At 52.0% G+C, this 24,055-nt stretch overlaps 1 protein-coding gene across 6 annotated transcripts in view; it reads right to left on the bottom strand.

Moving 5' to 3' along the window:
* Positions 1–157: 157 nt before the first annotated feature.
* The window catches only part of ADARB1 (adenosine deaminase RNA specific B1), a 141,934-nt gene continuing 118,036 nt past the window's right edge, over positions 158–24,055 (bottom strand). For 5 of the 6 annotated variants that reach the window (XM_055313400.1, XM_055313404.1, XM_055313402.1 and 2 more), the window contains 3 exons: positions 21,160–21,341; positions 1,244–1,422; positions 158–481 (listed from right to left, as the gene is read on the bottom strand). In XM_055313400.1, the coding sequence (XP_055169375.1) occupies positions 302–481; positions 1,244–1,422; positions 21,160–21,341 (541 nt within the window). In that variant the 3' untranslated portion in view covers positions 158–301. The remainder of the gene's footprint in view (positions 482–1,243; positions 1,423–21,159; positions 21,342–24,055) is intronic. The other variant, XM_055313406.1, reaches the window with a different exon arrangement.

Here is a 24,055-nt window from a genome sequence, read left to right as displayed (position 1 = left end):
TTCCTAAACTTAAGGAAGCCCTACTCAGTAGAACTCGACTTCTAAACGGAAACGGGGATTGGAAGCAGTCACTGGATTAATTCGAAGGGGTGATGCTGCTGCGGAGGGATGCAGGTGGGGACGCTGGACCCCAACCCCCCCCCGGACCCCCCCAAAGTGCACGCCCTGCCCCCAGGTCAGAGGTGAGGCTGCAGACACCGCTCTGGACGCCCAGAACCCCACGTCCCCACGCCTGCCCCGGTTCAGACGTGGGGCTGCGGAGACCGCGCTGGACCGGGCAGCCTCCGCCCCACGCCCCCGGTCAGGGGGTGAGAGAGAACTGATCCTGCTCGGTGGGCTTCTCCACCCAGGCGCCCAGCCCTGCCTTGATGAACGCTTTGAACAGACACGCCTTGGCGGCCTGGTACTCCTTGGCCACCAGTTTGGATTCGTGGTACATGTTGGGTTTAGTGATCTTGGAGCGCAGTAGGTTGGAGGGAACCTGTAAAAAGTCAAAACACAAGTACAGGTGTTGAAGCAGTAACAGCAGGAAGTAAAGCTCAGTGAGACATTCAAAATCTGGCGTTTTGTCCTGTGCCGGCGTCCGGGTGCCGTCCCGGGAGGGGCCGCGTCACCGGGGGAGCCCCAGCGCTCTCCCCACGCAGACCCCAGGCGCTGCGGAGGTGCTCCCGAACCCACGAGCCGTCGGCTCCAATGTCAACGTTAATATTCTCAGCTATTGAAAAGCACAGCACCCCTGGGGTCGCGGACACGTTACCCCGGCGAGGGGCCCGGAGGCGCTGCCTCCCGCGGCTGCCTGACTCGGTCCGTGCGGCTCTTGGGACTAAACAGGGTGCAAGACCGGCAGCTCGGGTGCTCCTGCTGCCCCGGGACCGGGGCCCCGAATTGGGCAGCTTCCGCCGAGGGCGCCGCCAGCGTCGTAACAAGCACCTGCCACACCCGATAAAGGAAATCTAGCAAAATGCCAACGGAGCAGAGCTCCCGTGGGGAAACGGACTCTGCCGCCGCCACGAACAAAGGTCTAGAGCCTTCTGCGGGCTGCGCGAGCCCTGGCTCTGCCCTCCTCTGGGCGGAATCCCACGTAGAGGGACTGGAGGCCGGGCAGGGCGGGGGTGCTCCCCGAGGCTGCTCGGGGTGGAGGGCCAGGGCCTCGCTTCAAGGTGAAAACAAAAAGGTTTGGGAGCCGCCGTGTGGACGGCGCGGGGCTTTCATGGGACGGGCTGCGGGGAGGTGGGGCCGGTACCTTGCCGTGCACACGCATCCAGCGACAGTACAAGGCGTGCTTACACAGGCGGGACGCACGGCCCAGCTCGTCCTTCCCTGTCGTGGCATTGATGACCTCAATGGCCGCGTCGCCCACCGTCCAGTTCACGCTGAAGTTGGGTGCCTTCCCGGGCTGCCGCGCTTCCGCGTTGCTGATGCCTGGAACAGAGGGACACGGGCCAGGTGACGCGGCGGCCGGCACCCAGCACGGGGCTCGGTGCAGCAGAGGACGCGCCTCGTGGGTGCGCGGCCCAGGTGTGGCCCCCAGCCCAGGGCTGCCTGGGGCTGCCCGTAACAGGCTCGACCAGGCCCGGGGGGCGGGCAGGGCCCCCCCGAAACCTGGAGCCATGGGGCACTGCTGAGCTCACTCCAGTCGACATTGCTAGGGGTGTGGGCGTGAGCCGCAGGGGGCGTTAATTCAGGCCCCTCGAGGTTGTGCCCCCTCCCGACCGCCCCGCAGCCCAGGCCAGGCGTGGCCAGGCCTCCCCGCCCCGCACACCCTCCACTCGCCATACAAGGAGCCTGACACCTTTCCTCAGAGCATCCGGATGGTCTTGGCTAACCAAGTCTCACTGGGTGGGCCGAGAGGTTTTTAGAAGACACTCAGATAACTGGGAGCTGAGCGCTCACGTCCCCCCATGGGTGCCCTGGGCGTGACCACCCAGCCTCGGTGGGGACACAGCCCACCTGGACTCAGACACCCCACGACGGAGTCGGCCGGTGCATGGTGCCCCGAGGAGGAGCCCAGCCCCGGCCCGGGCGGCCTGCGTGTCCTGGCGGCCGGGGCGCTGACCAAGCTCCGAGGGCCCCCCCACCGGGCCCTCGCTCTACCCCACCGGGCCCTGGGCGACCATCACCCCCACCGAATGGAATGGGAAAGCCCGGACCGGCAGGCTGGCCAGAAGGCCGGTGAAGCCGCGTCGCGGAAGAGACCCCGGGTCTTACGGCAAAGCAGCCACTCGTCTCAAAGCAGGATGAAAATTCGTATTTACACGTCACCCGTGTCTGCAGTATTTCTTTAAAGGGACCAGAGGTGTCTCCTGTTGAGTCCGTGCCCTTGTGAGTGGACGCTGGGCGCCGGCTGTGCCCACTCAGGACGGTGGGAGCGCCACACTCGTCATTCCCGGGCCTTCCCACCACGTCCACCTGATGCCCGCAGGCGTCCCTGCTCCTCACCTGCAAGGCCAGCCACTCACGGGTGCTCCCTGGGCCCTCGGGGCTCCCCACAGCTCCTCCCGTGGTACCTGCCCCCGCCCGCTGGCCGTGGGAACCCCGGGGGCTGCCCTCGGCTCCTGACACCCCCGGCGAGAGGCCTCATTCGGAGCAGGAATTCAGGACCCCGCCTTTTCTGCTAACCTGCCGATGACTCTCTCATTCCAACACGTGGGCAGCGAATTATTCTACTTGACGTAAACATTTCCACTGACGTGTAACAAATCATGAGGGCAGAGCCGCAGGAGTTCTCACGAAGTGAGCAGCGCCCAGCATCCTGGCATCCGTCACCAACCAGCGCCCACGGGTATCAGAGCCTCCCTGGCTCCACGGGCGCCCCGCCCGGGTGGGACGGCGCCGGCCCCAGCACGCTGACTGGTGTTACACAAACAGACTCCCTTGTGCGTGGCACCGTTCACCCCAGGTGCGCTGCAGCCTGCAAGCCTTCCCGCCGCACAGGACCCCCGGGGCAAGCCACCTAGGCTCACTCACCTTGTTGCGGCTTCCAGTACTTGGCTGTCTTGAAGAGTGTGTGCGTGAACATTCCTGACCACATGTTCCCAGGCACGTATCTCTGATGGATACACACCAGGCGTGCAATGGCTGGGCACGTACGTGCCGTTTGCACACGAGCAGTGAGGATACCAGCAAACCAGGTCAGGCTGGCTAAAAAAGTCTTCTACTTAATTGTGTACAAATTTTACAGCGACCCATAAACACACCCCGCTGGATGTCTGGTGATAAGCAGGAATAATGAACCAATTAGCAAACTCACCACATAGTTCAAGAAACCACTTAAAACACAGGAAAATCAAACCAAAAGTACAAACCAATCCCACAAAACTGCCTTCCTAAAAAGAAATCCCACTGGCTGGGACTGCCCGAGGTCGAGGAACGCTCTCACGAACTGCGCGGCTGCACAGGACGCTGGCACAGCCCCTGGTATGCACGTCACGGTGGGACAGACTCACAGCTTTTGGTTAAATTTTGATAAAACTGTCCCGTCAATAAGCAAAGAGCAACAGGAAGATCTAGTTAAGCCCCTCAAGGGAGGCCCGAGCTGACCAGGCAAAGGGAACCTCTGCCCGTGGGCCATCGGGAATGAGACCCGTGGCCTGCCTATGACTCCATTTCCCAACAAAAAAGAATCAGGAAGACAGAGCCATCATGTATTTTTAAAAGGGTTTAAATCTTCATTACATGCTGATCTTGCTGAGACAGTGAGATGCGTGTGGCCACTCTTCCCAGGACGGGACAGCGGTAAGGCTCAGCGCGCTCAGCCCGACACCCTGGTCACACACCCTCCATCTCATGGCTGTGGATTTCCATATATGAGTTCCTCGGCCCGCCACAGCAGGTGGAGCGACAGATGGGCCGCGGACACCAGGGTTCTGCTGTGTCACACAGCCCTCAGCACCTCCACCCCCAAATCAGGGCTCCTAGGGGAGGAGCAGCCCTGCGGGGCAGTTTCTCCTGCAGCCAAAGCCACCTTTCCTGTCATACTTTCCCTTTCATCTGTTCTGCTGCTCTGAGTTCACCCTTGCCAAGGAAAGCACCTTAAATTCTCTCCCCAGGCTGCACTGTCTAGGGAACCCAGGCCAAGACTTGGAGATGTTGGCTTGGATGCCAGGTGCACAATCAGGTCTAGACTGCAAGAGCATTTGTTTTGGAGGATGACACAGAAGGGACCAGTGTTCAAGAATGGGCATTCTGCTTTACTGTGAGTTAAAAATAAGTTCAGGCTTTTGTTTCTGGGTGAGATGGAGTAACAGCTGCTGTATTTACCCTCCTTACTAAAATAGTAGTGAACCAGACAAAATACATCAAACACTAGCCTTCGAGAACCTGGACATCAAGCAAGGAAGGGCAGTGGTTTCTGAGAGACGGGAGACATATGAGGTGAGCCCCATGAGGGCCCAGCAGCTGTCCTGGGGTTGTCCAGGCAGCACTGTGGAAAGGAGGAGCCCAGGCAGGTCTGCAGACCCCCTGAAGCAAGAGCTCAGGAAACTAAGATGGCCAGAGTCCACAGGATGGTGCACACAGGCAAGAGAGCTGCAGAGGGGCCCCCACCATCAGTGGAGGGCTGATCAGGGCACACACTGCTCAAGACTGGGCCAGAACTGCCTCAAAGGCAGAGAACATGCCTGAGGCTCACTCAGAGATGTGAAGAGTTTAGGTAAACAGCTGATGGTATCAACCACTGCATAGAAAGATCTAGAATATAAAAAAGATCAGTGAAGTTAAACACACAATAAAAGGAACTAATCAAAATGAAACACACGGGAAAGACACTGGAAACAAAGAAAACCCAGCAAATCTGTGATCTGTCAGGCAAACCTATCAGCCTGACACCCAAGTAACCAGGTTCTGAAGGAGGAGAGAGAGAAGGGGATACAGAAAACATGAATAAAAATTCGCCAAATTTTATGAGATCAACAAACGCACAGATATAAGAATCTCAATGAAGCCCAAGCAGGAGGAACGTGCAGAAAAACCACACCAAAGCACGTCATGACAAGCTGCTCCATGCCAGTATGAAGAGAAAATGTCGAGCACGGCCAGAGGAAAAGTACCACATACGGAGGAGCCAAGATGAGATAGCAGATTTCTTACTGCGAACTGTGCACACAGCATGACAGGGAACAATATCTTCCAAGTGCTAAAAGGAGAAGAAAAGAAAATCCCACCATTTCAGCAAAAATGTATTTGCCCAGAAATATATATTTTAAAAAGGAGTGCAAACTAAAGGCTTTTCCAGACATCTCAAAGCTGAAAGATTTCATCAACAGAAGACTTGCACCAAAAGGAAATGTAAAAGGAAGTCCTTCAGGCAGAAGGTCACAATAGCGGATGAAAACAAGGATCTACTTCAAGCAATGAGGAGCACCGAAGTGGCAAATCTCTTTAAAAGCTAACTGAGGGGATCCCTGGGTGGCGCAGCGGTTTGGCGCCTGCCTTTGGCCCAGGGCACGATCCTGGAGGCCCGGGATCGAATCCCATGTCGGGCTCCTGGCGCATGGAGCCTGCTTCTCCCTCTGCCTGTGTCTCTGCCTCTCTCTCTCTCTCTCTCTGTGACTATCATAAATAAAAATAAAAAATAAAAAAAAATAAAAGCTAACTGACTGTCAATATAACACAATATATTAACTATACTGGCATTAGAATAAAAAGGTTAAATTAACAAAAAAGCTAATTGTTGAAACAAAAATAATAGTGTAGCATGGGATTTTTGCCATATGCAAATGTTGAAAGTACCACAACAACAATATCACAAAGGCCAGGAGAGAAGGAACTGTGAGTAGTCTACTAGGACTTGAGGGCAGACTGTGATAAGCATAAGTATAAACCACTACATTAACAAAAGGTTAGAGCTAAAAATCAAGAAGGAATTAAAAAGGAATAAGACATAATGCAAAGAAAGAAAAAGAGAAAAAGAGGATCAAAGACAATACAGAACAAGTAAAAAGTAAGTACCAAAATGACAGATTTAAACCTCACCATATCAATATCACAATAAATGTAAATGTGCTAAACACCCTAATGAACAGGCCGAGATTGTTAGTTGGGGAGGAGGATAGAGCAGGTCCAAACACGCTGACTACCAGAAACATGCTTTAGATACAAAATAATGTAAAAGAGTTTAAAATAAAAGGATGGAAAAAAATACACTGTGCTAGCACTAATTGAAAGAATACAGGAGAGGATCCATTAATGCCAGACAAAACAGATTTCAGAATGAGGAACAATAAGAGAGATAACGAAGATTATTTTGTCATCTTTAAAGGATATATTTATTAAAAGGAATCCACAATTTATTAAAAGGAACCCATAGTCCTAACTATACAACTATAAAATCCATAAAGTAAAAACTGAAAAAAGTTGGAAGGATAAATAGACAAAAGCACAGTCAAGATATTTTCAATACTCGTCTCAGTAACTGAACGATGAAGCAGAAGATCAGTAAGGACATAAAAGACACGCACAATACACTCAACCAACTCGCAGACCACTCTACCCAACAAGCAGCAGGGATACGTTCTTTTTAGGTTTTCATGGAACACTGTCAAATACCTCATCCTGGTCTGTGAAACAAACAGAAATTTAAAGCATTCAAGTTAGAAAATGAAACCAAGTTAGAATCAACAACAGATTCATCTCTGTAAAATCTCCTAATATTATGAAACTGAATAGCAGACATCCAAATAGCCCATGGGACAAAGTCTTCTGAAAGGAGTGAAGGTGGTAACACAGCATTGGCAAAATTTGTGAAATGCTGTGAAAGCAATAAAGAAAGGTCTCAAAACAACAGCCTCAGCTAGTACCCTAAAAACAAACAAACAAACAAACAAACAAAAAAGAGCAACTGGAACAAAGTAAGCAACAATAATAAGATCAGAGCTGAAAGTGTTTTTTAAAGAAAACCAGAAAACTGGGGAGAAAAAAAAAAAAAACAACAACACCAACAACCCATGAAACCAAAAGTTGGTTCTCTACAGAAAAATCCATAAAACTAACAATCCTCTAGGTAAACAGATGAGGAAAGAGAGGACACAGAGCAGCAGTATCAGGAATGAAAGGCGTGGCATCCGGAGACACTCGGATGTTACAAGGATAATAAAGGAATGTGATGAACACTTTCATGGCAATAAATGCGACAACTGAGATGAAACGGACAAATGTTCCCGAGAGACATGAATTACCAAAGTTCACTCAAGAAAAGAACAGATAACACAGATAGCCTCCATCTGTTCTGTTACAGATAGTGAATATGTAGACTTCCTCACAGAGGAAACCTCAGGCCCAGATGGCTTCAGTGATGAGTTCCACCAATGTTTAAGAAAAATATCTAAGGGCAGCCCGGGTGGCTCAGTGGTTTAGCGCCACCTTCGGCTCAGGGCGTGACTCCAGGGTCTTGGGATCGAATCCCACGTCGGGCTCCCCGCAGGGAACCTGCTTCTCCCTCTGCCTGTGTCTCTGCCTCTCTCTCTCTCCGTGTCTCTCATGAACAAATAAATAAAATATTAAAAAAAAGAAAAATTCTAAACCAATTCTTCCAGAAAACTGAAGAGGAGGAAATGGTTCCCAGTCCACTTTATGAGGCTACTATCACCCGTACGCCAAAAACCTGACAAAGATACTCAAAGGTAACTACAGGCCAGTATTACTACAGGCCAGTGTACCGTAGCTATAAATATCCTTTTTTTATGTATGTATAAATATCCTAAGCAAAATTTTAGCACATCAAACCCAACGATTTTTTTTCTTTTTAAGATTTTATTTATTTATTCGTGAGAGACACACACAGAGAGAGAGGCAGAGACACATGCAGAGGGAGAAGCAGGCTCCCTGCGGGGGAGCCCGACGTGGGACTCGATCCTGGGACCCCGGGGTCATGCCCTGGGCTGGAGGTAGATGCTGAACCACTGAGCCACCCAGGCGTCCTCAAATCCAACAATATTTAAAAAGAATAATACATAACGACTCTACAAGGTTTATCCCAGGAACCCAGAGTTGGTTCAATATTCAAGGAACTCCATCAATGTCACCATATTCCATATTAACAAACTAAAGAACTAAATGATCCGCTCTACTGAGAGTAGAAAAAAAGGACATGACAAAATCCAACATTCATTCCTGATTAAAGACCTCTTAGCAAACTAGAAATAGAAAGTCCCTTAAACTGACAGAGGCATCTGTGAAACCCCACAGCTAACACCGCGCTTCGTGGTGAAAGACTGACCGCTCTCCCTGAGACCACACACAGGACAAGGGGGTGTGTGCTCGGCCCGTGAGCTCCACGTCACACTGGAGGGCCCGTCTGGGTGCCACAGAGGAAGGAACAAGGCCTCTGGACTATAAGGAAGTACTAAAACACAAGCAACATGACCATCTGTAAAGAAAACTCGGTGAAATTTATAAAACACCTATTGGAACTATTATCTCTTTATATCAGCAACAGACAACTGGAGACTGAAACAGAAATATGACATTTTATTTATTTTTTTAAAAGGTTTTATTGATTTATTCATGAGACACACACACACACAGAGAGAGAGAGAGAGAGACAGAGAGAGAGAGAGAGAGAGAGACAGGCAGAGGGAGAAGCAGGCTCCATGCAGGGAGCCCGACGTGGGACCCGATCCTGGGTCTCCAGGATCCCACCCCTGGGCTGAAGGTGGTGCTAAACCGCTGAGCCACCGGGGCTGCCCAGAAATATGACATTTAAAAAGCAGCATAAAAGATACAAAACATTTAAAAGATAAATCTGACAAAAGATGTGTAAGAAATGTATACTGTAAGGGGCTAAGCACTGCTGAGAAAAAGGAGAGCCTAAAGAGGTGGAGAGGCATCTGTGCCGTCACCCAGAAGGCTCAAAATCGTTGAGATGTCACTTCTCCCACAAACTGATCTACATGTTCATTGCAACCTTAAGCAAAAGCCAAACAGGGTTTTATATAGAAATTGATAAGCTGATTATAAAACTCCTGTGGGGGCACCTCTGGATCTCAGTCGGTTAGCATCCAACTCTTGATTTCAGCTCAGGTCGTGATCTCAGGGTCACGGGATCAAGCCCCACGTCAGCTCCATGCTCAGCGCAGAGTCTGCTTGTCCCTCTCCCTCTACCCCTCACCTTGCTCATGCTCTCTCTCTCTCAAATACATAAAATCTTTAAAATTGCTATGGGGCAGCCCGGGTGGCTCAGCGGTTTAGCACCACCTTCAGCCCAGGGCGTGACCCTGGAGTCCCAGGATAGAGTTCCTTGTCGGGCTCCCTGCATGGAGCCTGCTTCTCCCTCTGCCTGTGTCTCTGCCTCTCTCTCTCTCTCTCTCTCTGTCTCTCTCTCTCTTTCATGAATAAATCAATAAAATCTTTAAAAAATAATAAAAAACAAAATTACTATGAAACGCAAAAAGGACCTATGTGGCCAAAACAACGTTGAGGAGGAGGTACAAAGTTGGAGAACTAATTCTACCCAATTTCAAAACTTACAATAAGACTAATAATCATGACGGTGTAATATTGGCATCAGGACAGACTGTGTAGGTTCCCTAAAAAGTCAAAAATAGAGCAACTCTGTGACCCAGCAATTGCACTACTAGGTATTTATCCATCGGATACAAACACAGTGATCCGAAGGGGCACGTGCACCCCCACGTTCCCAGCGGCCGTGTCCACGGGGGCCGCGCTGCGGGAGGAGCCTCGACGTCCACGGACAGATGCTGGAGGGAGGAGACATGGTCCCTGCACACCCCGGGTGTCACTCGCCGTTAGAGGGGGGAGATCTCGCCATTTACACCGACATGGGGGGGAGCCGAGGGCGTGATGCCGAGGGGGGCGAGTCGGCCGGGGAGAGACATGATCCCACGGCCTCCCTCACACGGGGACTGGAGGAAACAGCCCAGAGGGTCACGGGAAGGAGGGAAAGTGAAACAAGGCGAAATCAGAGGGAGGCAAACTTAGGAGACTCTTAATCATAGGAAACAAACTGAGGGTGGCTGGAGGAAGGTGATGGGGTCACTGGGGGACGAGCATGAAGGAGTACCCGGGATGAGATGAGCACTGGGTATTACATATAATATATGAATCCCTGACTTCTAAATAATATATGATATGTTAACTAATGAATTTATTTATTTTATTTTTTAAAAAAGATTTTATTTATTTATTCATGAGAGACACACAGAGAGAGACGCAGAAACACAGGCAGAGGGAGAGGCAGGCTCCATGCAGGAAGCCTGATGCGGGACTTGATCCTGGACTCCAGGACCACTCCCTGGGCTGAAGGCAGGCGCTAAACCATTGAGCCATCCAGGGATCCCAACTAATGAATTTAAATTAAACTAAATTTTTAAAAGACAGACAAAAATATCAATGGAAGACATTAGTATCCAGAAACAGACCTCTATGTGATTTTTGATAAAGATGCAAAGGAATCCAGGAGAGAAAGAATGAACTTTCCAGTAGACGGTACTGGGTCAACGGAATATATCTTAAAAAAAAAAAAAAAAAAGAACTTCAATTCATACCCCGCATCCTATACAAACATTAACTCAAAATGGAATATAGTCCTAAATTTAAACACTGAAACAATAAATTTTCTAAGAAGAAAAATCTTTGTGACACTGACCTGGCAAAACATTTCTTAGATGCAACATCAGCAGCATGACTTAAGAAAGAAAAGTTGATAAATACGAAACTATCAAAACTAAAATTATCTGGTCTCTGACAATTAAGAGAATGGAAAGAAACCCAGTTTCATATCATGGATCTGATATAGATCTCAGAACCAGAATATATAAGTAATTCTTGAAAAATGGTAAGAAATTAGGCAACGGAGTAAGAAGTGAGAAAAGTTTTGGACAGTTTATGGAAGAAGGCATACAGGCGGCAAAATAGCGCATGAAAGACGCTCAGCTTCCTACGTCACTGGGGAAAAGAAGTCAGAACCACAAGGAGACGCGGTACAGCCTGGAAGGAAGCCCGGACGGCTCCTTGCCCCGTGGCCACCGGGACGGGAAGGAACCGGAGGCTCGCGCAGCCCGGCCAGGAGTGTGAAGGGGCACAACTACTTTGGGAGAGCGTGACGGTGTCTGAAAAATGCAACCTGCACCTGTCTTCTGACCCACCCTTTATACTCCCAGGTACCTAGAGAAGTGGAAGGGAACGCTCTTAGCAGCTTCCTTTGCAGCGTTTACGGCTGGAAACAACCCAAATGCCACCGACGGCTGGACAGACACACAAGTTGTGGTTCATCCACACAACTCACTACTACTTAGCAATGAAAAAGAGTGACCCTACTGATCTTAAACTCCATGAACACGGATGAATCTCAAAATAATGATGCTGAAGGAAACAAGCTAGACAAAAAAAGTACGTATCTTGTGATTTTTGTAAAATCCTAGAAAATGCAAACTAATCTATCTGGGCAGAGCGCATATCACTGGTTGCCTGGGGGTGGGATGGGGGAGAGGCTGGGATTGCCAAGGGCACCGTGATGCGGGGAGGTTGGTGGGTAGGCTCGTTACCTTCCCTGTGCAGAGGGCTGCTCGCATGTAAACGTCTTCAAAACCTATCAGATTGTATCTTTGATTTTTTGATTTATTTTATTTTTTTTTAGATTGCATCTTTTAAACATACAGTTTATATCAATTATACCTCAGCGACGCTTTGAAAAACACTACAGGGCGATTTTGCAGAATTTCAAAAATTCACACAAACTTGAGAAAGTAAAGCTACAACACCCAGAGATAGCCACTATGATCATTTTTGTGGTAATTAAGCAGATAGAAGCTTCACATCTATGCTTTAATTTTTTTTATTTATTTATGATAGTCACAGAGAGAGAGAGAGAGAGGCAGAGACACAGGCAGAGGGAGAAGCAGGCTCCACGCACCGGGAGCCCGACGTGGGATTCGATCCCGGGTCTCCAGGATCGCACCCTGGGCCAAAGGCAGGCGCCAAACCGCTGCGCCACCCAGGGATCCCCACATCTATGCTTTAAACAGTAAGCACACTTGTGTCCAACCTCTGAGATCCCGACTGGGTAGGTTTTGTGGGTGGGGTCGCTGAAAAAAACCCGAAAACTGAAACCATCTGGGAAACCCCTCAAGTAACTCTTGGAGAGTCTGTAAGGCTTCTTAAATCCTCCCCTCCTCCTAAGAACTCTTCCTTCCCAGATGAGAATCTCCGTTTTATTTTATTTATTTTTTTAAAGATTTTATTTATTCATTCATAGAGACACAGCTAGAGAGAGAGAGAGAGGCAGAGACACAGGCAGAGGGAGAAGCAGGCTCCATGCAGGGAGCCCGATGTGGGACTCGATCCCGGGTCTCCAGGATCAGGCCCTGGGCTGAAGGCGGCGCTAAACCGCTGAGCCACCGGGGCTGCCCCCGAGAATCGCCGTTTTAATCCCTATCCTTCTGGCAAACACACCATCAGCGTGCTTGAGAGCACACGTGCACACACGCTCTGTGCGCGGACTTCTGTAACGTACTGAGCCCGGATCCACTCTTGGAATCTATACCCAGGTGAGCTATGTTCATAGCTACACAACCAAACTATGCTTAGATTTCTGGGTATGTTGTTAAATTTGGTCTTCGAGTATTAAAAACACTTAGGAGTTTTGCACCTTTAGTCCTAGGTGATGCTGTCTGTGGTTTACTTTTTATTTGTGCCTCTTTGGCCCAGTTTTGGAATGAGGTCAACTGCTCTTCCCTATGACCTGGAAAAGTTTATGCAGAGGTGGAATTATATGTTCTTTGACAGACTGATTAAACTCTGAGAACTTGTTGGAAGGTAATCTGTGGATAATATTTTCAGTGTCTTCGCTGGAAACTTACTTTGCCACATTCTTCTATTTTTATTTATTTATTTATTTATTTATTTATTTATTTATTTATTTGTTTGTTTGTTTGTTATTTATTTATTTATTCTTCTATTTCTTTTGGGGTTAATTTTGGCAATTTACATCTTGCTTGTCCTCTGGTGGCTGTTGTTGAGATTTTCAAATTTTTCAGTATTAGAGCTGCATAAAGAATTCTCTTAAGATTCTGATGCCTGCCTCCATACCTGTAGATACACCCCGATTCCGACTGTTGATTTTATCTGATGTTATACTACTGCCGGATGGTAGATCTCTCTTATTGTTGTTTCGAATCGACACCTTTTAGATTTTACGATGACCTGTAGCCTTGTTCCTGGTTCCATCCCTCCCTCTTGCCTCCTGTCTCTCCCCGATTTTCTTCCTTCTTCCTGTAGTTAGCTTCGTATTTAGCTCTGCTCTCCTTTCCCTCTCAATTCTGGGCCAAATGCTTGGCTCAGCGTTTTTCACTCATTCATTCAAGGCCATGCATGCTTCTGCCAAGGGAAACCATGGCTCCATCCCATCAGTTCTGATATGCGTATTCTAGGAATCCAGTTTAAGCACTGGCTGCTTCTCTGATGGAAGAATTATTGAAGAGAATCTAACCTCGGAGTGGCTGAGGCCTTTGGGCTTTAATTTGAACTCTTTCTAGCTAACTTTAAGTTTTAGGGTCTGCAGTAAGAGAAAGTAACCCGTATAGTTAAGGAGTCTGGACTAACCACCCAGGACAGTGACCATGTGATGCCCTGCAGAGCTGCATAGTGTGACAGACTTGAGAGGACAGGGTTAATTAATCCTGTTAAAGAGTCCAAACTGCTTAAAGGAGATCATTTCAAGCATAACTTCAGGTGGATCCTGTCCCATGTCACACCAACTCCTCAAAATCAGACCAGTATTAGGTCAAAGCCGGCAGTGCTTTTCAGTCTGAGTCCAAAGGCCTGACAACCAGGCCAGATGGTGTAAATTCTAGTCCAGTGGTAGGAGAAGGTGAGAGGGGACGTCCTAGCTCCATCAGTGAGGCGGAGGGGAAAAAGAGGTAAATTCTTGTTTCTCCACTTTTTGTTCTGAAGAGACCCTCAATAGGTTAAAAGATGCCCACCCACACTGGGGAGGGCAATTTGCTTTATGGAGTCTACTGATTCAAATGCTAATCTCACTCTGCCAACACCCTCTCAGACAGAAATAATGTCTAATTTGGGGGCCTGTGGCCATTCAACTTGACACATAAAATGAGCCATCACAGTACATTAGTTTACCCTTCCTTTCCTAAATAGCTTTTTGTGTTTCCTGGAGTTTTCCTTTTCCTTTTTTTTAAAAATTGCTCGCAAAGAAACATTTACTTTCACATTATCATTAAGACCATTTAGTTTCTCAGGCTATTTGTTAAAATGCATTCACTTTCTTCCGAAAAAAAAAAAGAAAACGTTCTTTTTAGAGTTCTCTGACATGATTCTCTGTTCTAACTTGGAATTGTTACTTTTTAGTCTTGCTGATAAATTATCTTTGTCATTATGTTCTTGGATTTACAAAGTATTCTTTCTTGGATTCCACATTTTTCTCTTTCTTACATGTCTTTCATTTTGCTAGAGTGTCCTTTTTTTAAGATTTTATTTATTTATTTATTATTTTTTTTGAATTTTTATTTATTTATGATAGGCACACAGTGAGAGAGAGAGAGGCAGAGACACAGGCAGAGGGAGAAGCAGGCTCCATGCACCGGGAGCCCGATGTGGGATTCGATCCTGGGTCTCCAGGATGGCGCCCTGGGCCAAAGGCAGGTGCCAAACCGCTGCGCCACCCAGGGCTCCCTAAGATTTTATTTATTTATTTATTTATTTATTTATTTATTTATTTATTCATTCATTCATTCATTCATTCATGAGAGACACAGAGAGAGAGAGAGAGAGGCAGAGACACAGGCAGAGGGAGAAGTAGGTTCCATGCAGGGAGCCAGATGTGGGACTCGATCCCGGGTCTCCAGGATCACGCCCTGGGCTGAAGGCGGCGCTAAACCACTGAGCCATCCAGGCTGCCCACTTTTTTTTTTTTTCCTTAAAAAATATATATTGGAAAGAAATCCTCTGAATCTTTGAATATCTGAAAATCATCACTTTGTCCTAAGGCTTAATATTTGGCTAAATATACATTTTATACAATTCCTCTTCAGCTCTGGCTCCCAGAGTCCCTGATAAATGTCACATAAGTCTGATACTTATTGTAGTTCATTTAGAAGCTTTTAGCATCTTCCCTTTATCTTTGCTATTCTGAAATTTATAAAGATGTGTTAGGAATGGATTTTTAAAAGTTAATTCTGCTCACTACCCAGTGCATCATTTCCATTGCAATACTCATGGTTTTCTTCAGTACACCCCAAATCTTCTTCTATCATCTCCTCCTCTGTCTTCTACTTCTGAAATGCTACCAGATAAGACACTGGATTAACTTTCTACATCTTCCAACTCTTCACGTTTTACAGTCTCCTGCTCCGAGTTATCAGAGATATACTTGATGTACCTTCCTCTCCCCTCATGAGAATCCCAGTCTATGAGGGTGGGTTTTGTCCTGCTCACTACTCATCCCAACATGTGCCTGTTACACACTTACCTGGTGTTTGTTGAATGAATGCTTTCTAGACCTTCCACCGATATTTGCTTTCCACAGTCACAAAATACCCTATGTAAGGTTTGCTCTTTATATTCTCTTCTGTTCCTCGAATTGGGTTTATTTTCTTTTAGTTGTTCTGTTTTTTCATATAGCTCATTCATTTCTGTGCTGTTAACTCAAATGATAATGGTTGTTCATTCATGCTTGTGAATAAAAATCTTGGTTGATCAATTCGGGTAGCTGGCGTGGTTTCTCCTACCTGTTTCCTGGCTGTATATCGGATTCCAGGGAGAGCCATGTCCAGCCAGGACCCACATCGCCTTCTAGACCAAGAGTCCAGAGGTCCTGCCCAGTCCTTGCTTGGCTGTTGGGATGGTCAGGAGACCCCAACCACTTACACCCCAACCACGGGTGAGACTCCCCCAGAGGAAACAGCTGGCCTCTCCCTTATGAGGGACAATGCTTCTGTTATCTTCCTTAGCAATTCCACTATTTCTGTACAATAAGGTCAAAATATTATCGTTACTATTGAATGATAGTTAAACCTTAGAGTTACAACAATTTGCATTAAGACTAGAAACAGTTAACTGAGAAAATAAGATCTTAAATTACAGATAGCTTTTATATTTTAAGCTAAAAAAAAAGTGCCGTCTTCAGCAAGACCGGAGAAAATAAGGCAAAAAGCAATAGCCAGCCTCAAGTTTCACTGCAAACCATATGCTTTTTCTGGGGCAGAAAGCCCCCCAAATGGTCACGAGAGCGCATGTCTATGAGTCCCCGGGGGCCGACACCACCGTGGGGATGGACACCCATGCGGAGCTTCTCTTTCTGGGGCCACAGGCGAGAACTAGGGTAATGAGTCGATCACAGGCTGTGGCGCAGAACAGCAGGTGCAGCCTGGCTGGTAATGAACGTCCCTCAGCTGCTGTAAATGACGTGTGTCGAACCAGAGCTTTCAGAGCAAAACTACAAACTGTGAGTTGGCCTGATAACGGACACAAGTGAACAACGCCCAACACTGTTTATTTCCCTTGTTAAAAGTATTTCCTGTGGTCTCTCACATGCTAATGGGTAATCAAAAGTGAATTATGGGCATAGTGATGGTAAGAGATCCACAGGGTCACCACGGGGTCCCGTTACAGAAACCATCGGCCACTTTCAGTTGACCAGGAAAACGAGTAGTTAACCATCTCGGTGGAGGCGACCTCTGTTGTGCAAATAATCTAAGACCTGGGTAGGAGTGGCCCCAGCAGCGACGACACGTGGGTCTAGGCCTCTCTGTCTGCAGACCCGAGGACCCAAAAGGCTGTGAAACGACCTGCCATCTAAGCCAGGAGCAGAGCCCCCCGCGTGAGACTTTCATTCTGGCTTTCGTTAAAGACGACGATTCTCGAGCTGACAGGGAAGTGGATGAAGCCAGCGGGGCAGCAGGTCTCGGGCTCTCCTGGCCCGGGCCCCGTCTCGTCTTCCTGGGCCACCACCGACCCCACCAGGTGGCTTCACACCAGGGCCTCTGGCCAAACAAGACTCCCTTCTTGGGACTCGACTTTGAGTGCCGGGAAGAGCCTGAGCGCTCGAGTCCAGAGTGACGAGCGAGGCCGGCGGCCTGGCCTGGAGGAGGGCCTGTCACGCAGACCCTGGGTTCCCGAGGCCACGCAGGGCTAACGTTTCCAGCCCGCCAGCAGGCCGCGGGGCCGACGGGAGAAGGCACTCTGACTTTGGGCGCAGGAGGGACGGGGCCAGGCAGGGTGGGGACGCGCCCAGGCCAGCAGGCCCAGGAGGAGGCCCGGCGCCGACGTCCCTGTTCCGTGCGGCTCTCCGAGCCCTGCAGGGTCTGTTGCACTTGTTGCACCCTGACAGGTGGCAGCAGGGAGTGTGTAGCTGCCCCACGACATGGTTTGAATCAAGTGTAACGACTGATATTTCTGAAAAATCTTTGAAGATGTCAATTAAGTAACCACTTTACGACTAACGACCCCCACAAAATTTCTTAAAAAAAGCAACAAGCAAACCATGTCCATGGGAACTTAAGGGTTTAGACGACACCTTCAGGGCCTCTGGGCGGGCTCCCACCACGACCTGTCGTCACCGTCCCCGTTCCTGCCGTCAGGGGTGCTGAGCTCCCACCTGGGAAACACACGCTCCCCGCCAGCCGCCCTCACCCCTGCCCTCTCTCCTGTGCTGGCGGCAAGAGGCAGACGGCAGCTCCTCCGGCCACAATAAGCGGGTACGTGGCTTTCCACGAGCTCAAGGCACACGCTTCTCGCCTGGCAGGCCAGCAGCGCCTCCGCGTTCTCTCTGCCACGCACTCAGCCCTGCCTTCCCAGAGGCCCCGCGCTGACAGGTTCACGAGAACCCACTGGCTCCCTCAGTGCTGCCCTGGATGTCACGCTCCATGTCCACGCTGGGGGGGCAGCCGGCCGTGGCCCCGGCGCCCTGGGGAGCCTCAGACCGCCGGCCTCTCATCCTCAGTTCTCTCCGTGCACCTGGACGGCAGCCCGGCCGGCGGAGCAGGGCAGACTCAGAGGCCGACGGACTCACATCGAAAGCCGGGGCTGTTCCGAAGCTGGCAGGTCCCAGGGGTGAAACTAATCTGGAAAGAAGACAGGAGAGTCCAAGAGGCTTCCACGTCCGACACGCCAGGGCAGGACGCCACATGCGTGCTCAGGGCCCCACAGTGGCAGCTCCCTCCTGGGAACTGCTGCCTTCTCGGAAAGATCTCCTTTCTCTGCTGGAGGGAGAAGCACGTGCTCATCTGGCCCTGGTGGCACTAAGAAGCCGCCCGTGCTCCGTCTTTCGTTGCCGTCCACCTGGATCCACTCTGGATCAGGTAGTGGGTCTTCGCCTAGTGGGCTGTGCCCCGCACTGCACTGGCGGCCACCCCGTCCCCCCGGAGGACGCCACAGACCACGGGACTGCCACGCCACCCTTCACGCGGGAAGGATCTGTGATACAACGGGAGCTGAAAGGGCAGGACAGACAGCCATGAACCGTTGTTAATACACATGCACGTGTGCACCTGACCGGGAGGAAACAACCCCGAGTGCCCTGCTTGTGCCACTGTGCACGTCACTCGTTAAACGTAAGACTTGGGATGCCCGGGTGGCCCAGTGGTTGAGCATCTGCCTTCAGCTCAGGGTGTGACCCGGGGGTCCTGGAATCGAGTCCCGCGTCGGGCTCCCTGCATGGAGCCTGCTCCTCCCTCTGCCTGTGTCTCTGCCTCTCATGAATAAATAAATAAAATCTTAAAAAATAATAAATAGGGGATCCCTGGGTGGCGCAGCGGTTTAGCGCCCGCCTTTGGCCCAGGGCGCGATCCTGGAGGCCCGGGATCGAATCCCACGTCGGGCTCCCGGTGCATGGAGCCTGCTTCTCCCTCTGCTTGTGTCTCTGCCTCTCTCTATCTGTGTGACTGTCATAAATAAATAAAAATTAAAAAAAAATAAATAAATTAAGACTTCCCTGTAACAAAGTTTTCAGGGCTTTGCTGTGGGGCCCACTGCAAAGGGGCGTGACTTCCCCAATGTTCCAGGCTCCCCTGCGTGAGGCCTTCTGGCCGTGACAGCACCCACTCCAGCACCCGCCCTAGACCAGGCAGGGACTTTGTGCCGGTTCCCTGCCCGAGGGGCATCCATGCCCCCGCCCCAGCGTGCTGCTGCGCCGCCCCTGCCGACCACACGGGACCCCACAGACTGAAGACATCTTCCCCAGAGCTGCTTGCTGCACAGACTGGGACCGTCTCCGAGGAAAAACACCGCCACGGTCTCCAAAATAAAGCACGATCCAAAGTAAAAGACCTCAAACGGTGGAACGGGCTCTGACGGCAGAGTGACGCTGTGCAGTGGCTCAGCGGTGGAGAAATACCGTGCGCCCCGAAGCCCCAGCGCTGTCCCTGTCTTTCACAGACGTCCTGCGCACGTGTCCAGGAGGACTGTGCAGGGTCCCGGCCCGGAAAGACCAGGAACCCGGGCTGCGAAAGGTGCCAGGGGCAGAGAGACCGTAAGGTCACCCCAGCTCCCTGCAGACCCTCCGCGCCCAGGGGCACGTGTCCACCAAGGCCGCACGGTTGTGTGCTTCAGGGTGTGGGAGTGGGAGTGATGCCGGGGACGGGAGAAGGAAGAGTGGACTCTGCTCCTTTGTTACACACGTGGTCTCTGTGGCACACGCACCCGGGGTTGCTTCGGGGTCTATCCTGCGGACGCCGTTTCCAACACCTTTTCTTTTCTTTTTTTTTTTTTTTTTAATTTTTATTCATTTATGATAGTCACAGAGAGAGAGAGAGGCGCAGAGACATAGGCAGAGGGAGAAGCAGGCTCCACGCACCGGGAGCCCGACGTGGGATTCGATCCCGGGTCTCCAGGATCGCGCCCTGGGCCAAAGGCGGGCGCCAAACCGCTGCGCCACCCAGGGATCCCCCAACACCTTTTCACGGGCGCATACGCGCTTCATACAGGTGCTGGGATATTTTATAAATGAGCTCTCCTTTCAACACCTTCGAACATTCCCTCGGCAAAACGACCCGTCTTTGCACGGGTGGGCCCTGGACGCGATACTAGCCAGCGGGGCGCTGGTGGACGACTCCCTCTGGGCACCTGTCTGGTGCCCTGGGCGGCAGAGACAAGTCACGGCCGGAATGAAACAGCCTCCCACGCCGACCACGGCAGCCACGGAAAGCTACTTCTGCATCGTGGGAAGCTCGTGTTCCAACACACAACAGGATACTTACGCTTACCTCCTACCTTGCAGCCGACGGTCAACGCACGCGGGCGCTCGGCTGCCATCACTCGCTACCAAGTTTTAGCGCAGTCAGTATTTTTTCTCAAAAGATTAACGTTAGGGAGCTGCAAGGTGTGATCAGACACAAGCACCGGTTTTCCCTTTTCTGCAGGCCTCTGTGCTCTAGGAGCCACGCCTTCAACTAAAACGCCACCCGGCTCTCCTGCCGCTGAAGGCGAGCTAGCAGCCAAGCACCACGAACACGGCAGCGTGCACGCACACACCACGGAAAACCGCGTTTTAGTTTGGGATTATGGGTTTAGTTCTGAGCTTTAAAAAAAAGTAAGTAGAATGAGATCTTTTTCAAAAGGGTTAAGAATACCTTCACCGTGTCCTTTAAAGGGGGGCGAACCGAGAAGTTAGGGCCCCTGCGTTCAAGAGTTCTTGCGGCCCTTACCGGTCACCACTGAGGCGCTACGGGAACACAGCAAACAGAGCCGTGACCATGGGCACTCGCGGCAGGTGCGAGGCACCGCCGACACAGCACGGACCCATCCCGGGTGCACCCGCGCCCGCGCCCACCTCCCGAGAGCCGGCTGGGCGCGGGGCTCCCTCTGCGGGTGGCAGCTCGGCACCGAGAGGACGCGGCCCCGGGCGTCCCAGCCCCACTTAACCTTGGACAGCTGACACCTGCGTACTTTTCGTGACACCTGTCGTGTCTCCCACTGAGACAGGCCTTGGAGACACGCATACAAGTGAAAGGAAAACACGCAGGGGCCACGACACGCAGGGGCTGTCACGCATCTATAAGAGGCAACGTTTTCAATCACTCAAAAGAGGAATTGTAGGAGGCCCTAAAACATCGCCTTCCGCCCTCTTTGAGGGGCCCGGGCGTCTCTGACAGCCCGAGCAGCGTCCCTGTGCTGCTCCCATTTATGGGACTCGTACGGGCAAACAGGCTGGTCTGAACAGGGGAACGACCACACTGCAGGGGTACTTGCCGCTGAGCAGAGGCTTGTTGAGGGTGTAGAGGGGGGGCAGGTCTTCGATGTTTGAGATCCGCTGGTACATGGCCCTGGAGAGGTGGTCCCCGTGGTACAGGCTGCCCAGGATGATGCTCGAGAAGTAGATGGGCTCCACGAAGATGCTGAGCAGGGACCCCTGCACGCCCACCACGTTCCACCTGGAGGCAGAGGGAACACGGTCTTGAGTGGAGAGGGCGCGTCCGGGTCAGGTGTGGCGCCGACCCAGCGCGACCCACAGCTGCCTGGCACCCGGACGCCCTTTCGTGGGTACAAAGGTCAACAATGAGGAAGACGCACACAGAGGAAAGGCTACTCAACCATCATGCTAGGCCGTGCCCGTCTCTCGCCGTCCTCCCTCCCCCCGCACAACCCTGAGGCTCCGCGCGGAGACGGTGGGAGAGCCACGTTTCTTGGGACGAGACTCCAAAGAGAAAGTACATTTTTATCACTTCCAATAAAAACAACCACAAAGGATGGGATCCCTGGGTGGCGCAGCGGTTTGGCGCCTGCCTTTGGCCCAGGGCGCGATCCTGGAGACCCGGGATCGAATCCCACGTCGGGCTCCCGGTGCATGGAGCCTGCTCCTCCCTCTGCCTGTGTCTCTGCCTCTCTCTCTCTCTCTGTCTCTCTGTGACTATCGTAAATAAATAAAAATTTATAAAAAAAAAATAACCACAAAGGAGACCTTGAAAACCCCAAACTGGTGGCTTCCTGCTGGGGGGGGGGGCGATCTCAGCAGAGCCTGGTTTGACGGGGTGAGGCAGGCTCGGCAGGGAGGGGAGGGTCAGGGCGCTGTGCCGGGAGGACCGCTGAGGGAGCCCAAGGGCCTGGGCACCATGATCATGTGCTCCTGGGCCCAGGCCGCTGGACGGAGCAGTCAGAAGGCAAACGGGGCGAGGGGTAGGGGAGCAGGATTCCAAGAAACAGGAAAGACCAGGCTCCTGAGGACGACAGATGCTCAGCCCCAGGTGGGGCCCCGTCAGGCCCTGGGCTGGGGTGCAGAGCCCTCCCACCTTAGTGATGGGGAGCACGGGCAGCTGAGGAGCAAGCACAGCTGATAACCCAGAAACGACCCCCCCAGGGTGGGATGTGTGACATTCTTCAGGAAGTTTCCAATTGTCTTTATGTTAATACCTCCCGCCAGAGGGAAACGCAATCTTTAATGTGACAATGGCAAGGCCTCCCGCATCTAGGTCCTTAGCAGATGACGACCCTTGGAAATCTCCCTTTTGCTCACCTCCCGACTCCCTGGTGTGTAACCCGCCTCCCCTCAGAGGCCCCAGGCCGCCCGCTCTTCCTGCCCACGGGTCGTCCCGGCCTTCCATAAACCCCCCACTCTGCACCAAAGACGTCTCCAGAATCCTTTCTTGGCCGTCGACTCCGGGCCTCACCCGTACTCCTAAACTTCGTCATTAGGAACACCCTGGGCTTGGGTTTGGGGGCTGCAGGGTCTGGCCAGGACGTGGGGCTGGGGTGCAGAGCCCCTCCGTGGCCCTGTGCTCTGCTCTCACCGCAGGGCCACGAGGTCCACCTTGGCTGCACCTGTGTTTGCACTCTGCGCCCGCGTCCAGCGGCCCCTCGACCCTCGTGGAAGGGGTCGGAGGGCAGTGTCCAGTGGGTCCCCAGGAGGCAGCTCCAGGCCACGGCCCTGCTGACCGCCGCTCATCGCAGCCTCCCACCCCCATGGCCCATCCCTGGGGGGCGGCTGCAGGCCCCTGGGAAACAGGCCAGGATGCCCCAGTGCACAAACCCTCCAACACTCCCGTCTCCTCCCTAGAAAACACGGTCATTGCGAGGGCCCCTCCGGGCGGCTGGCCTGACCCCTCCTCCCCACCATCCCCCTCCCGCTGGGGCCACCAGAGGCAAGGGGGCTTCCGGCCACTCCTCCCAGGCCCAGCAGCCTGGCACCGCACCCCCACCTCTGTGTCTGCAGAAAGTCCCTGGGTGGGGCCGTCCCACCCATGCCCAGGTGCCCTCCTCCCCCCCACCTCCCTATCTCCCCTCACCCTGCAAGCTCCCCCCCCCCAAGAAGGACGTTCAAACACAGGTTTTCCTCTCTCACAAGAAAAAGCATGAAATGGCTCAATGCTCACGAACACCACAGGGCCCCCCTTCTTATGTAAATTCAAGCCTGTATAGGGCTTTAGACCATCTCTAGGGGAGCCCAGCCTCCCAGGGCAAACGTCTGAACAGTGATCTCACAGAACCCGTGCTGGTGACGCTTCATTAACCCTGCACACATGCTTCGTGAAAGACCTCTGGGGCCCTGACGCTCTGCCGAGGCCCTGGGGGGACGGAGCCGCACGCAGCTCTGCTGCCCGGGCTCAGGGAGGGCTGGGGTGAGGGGGTGCAGCCAGCGTCCTGCAGCCCACATCCCGAGCAAGCCCCTGCAAAGGCAGCAGAGTGACTCGACGTGAGCCGGGTGTGCACGCTCACCTCCACCTGCTGCCCAGTCCACCCCACGTGAGGGCGCAGGGTCGGCTGCGGGCGCTGGGAGACACGGGTCAGAACGGCGCACGTGCCGAGGTGCTCCACCTCTCTCTCCCTCCTCCCAAGCAGCTTCGCTGCGCCCACCCAGGGCCTCCAGGCCCCCCTCCCCCCCAACCCCCTGCTGCCTGACCCTGTGCACAGGAAGACAGGAGAGCTGAGGGAGCGGCCCGGTCATCAGAACCCAGACCCCGGGCAGCCCTGGGGGGGGTGGGGGGGTGGGGTGCTCAGTGGTTTAGCGCCGACTTCGGCCCAGGGCACGATCCTGGAGACCTGGGATTGAGTCCCATGTTGGGCTCCCTGCATGGAGCCTGCTTCTCCCTCCTCCTGTGTCTCTGCCCCTCTCTCTCTCTCTCTCTGTTTCTCATGAATAAATAAATAAAAT

The sequence above is a fragment of the Nyctereutes procyonoides genome, unplaced genomic scaffold (assembly GCF_905146905.1).
Source record: "Nyctereutes procyonoides isolate TBG_1078 unplaced genomic scaffold, NYPRO_anot_genome, whole genome shotgun sequence".
NCBI lineage: Eukaryota > Metazoa > Chordata > Mammalia > Carnivora > Canidae > Nyctereutes > Nyctereutes procyonoides.
This window is presented reverse-complemented; position numbering and strand designations above follow the sequence as displayed.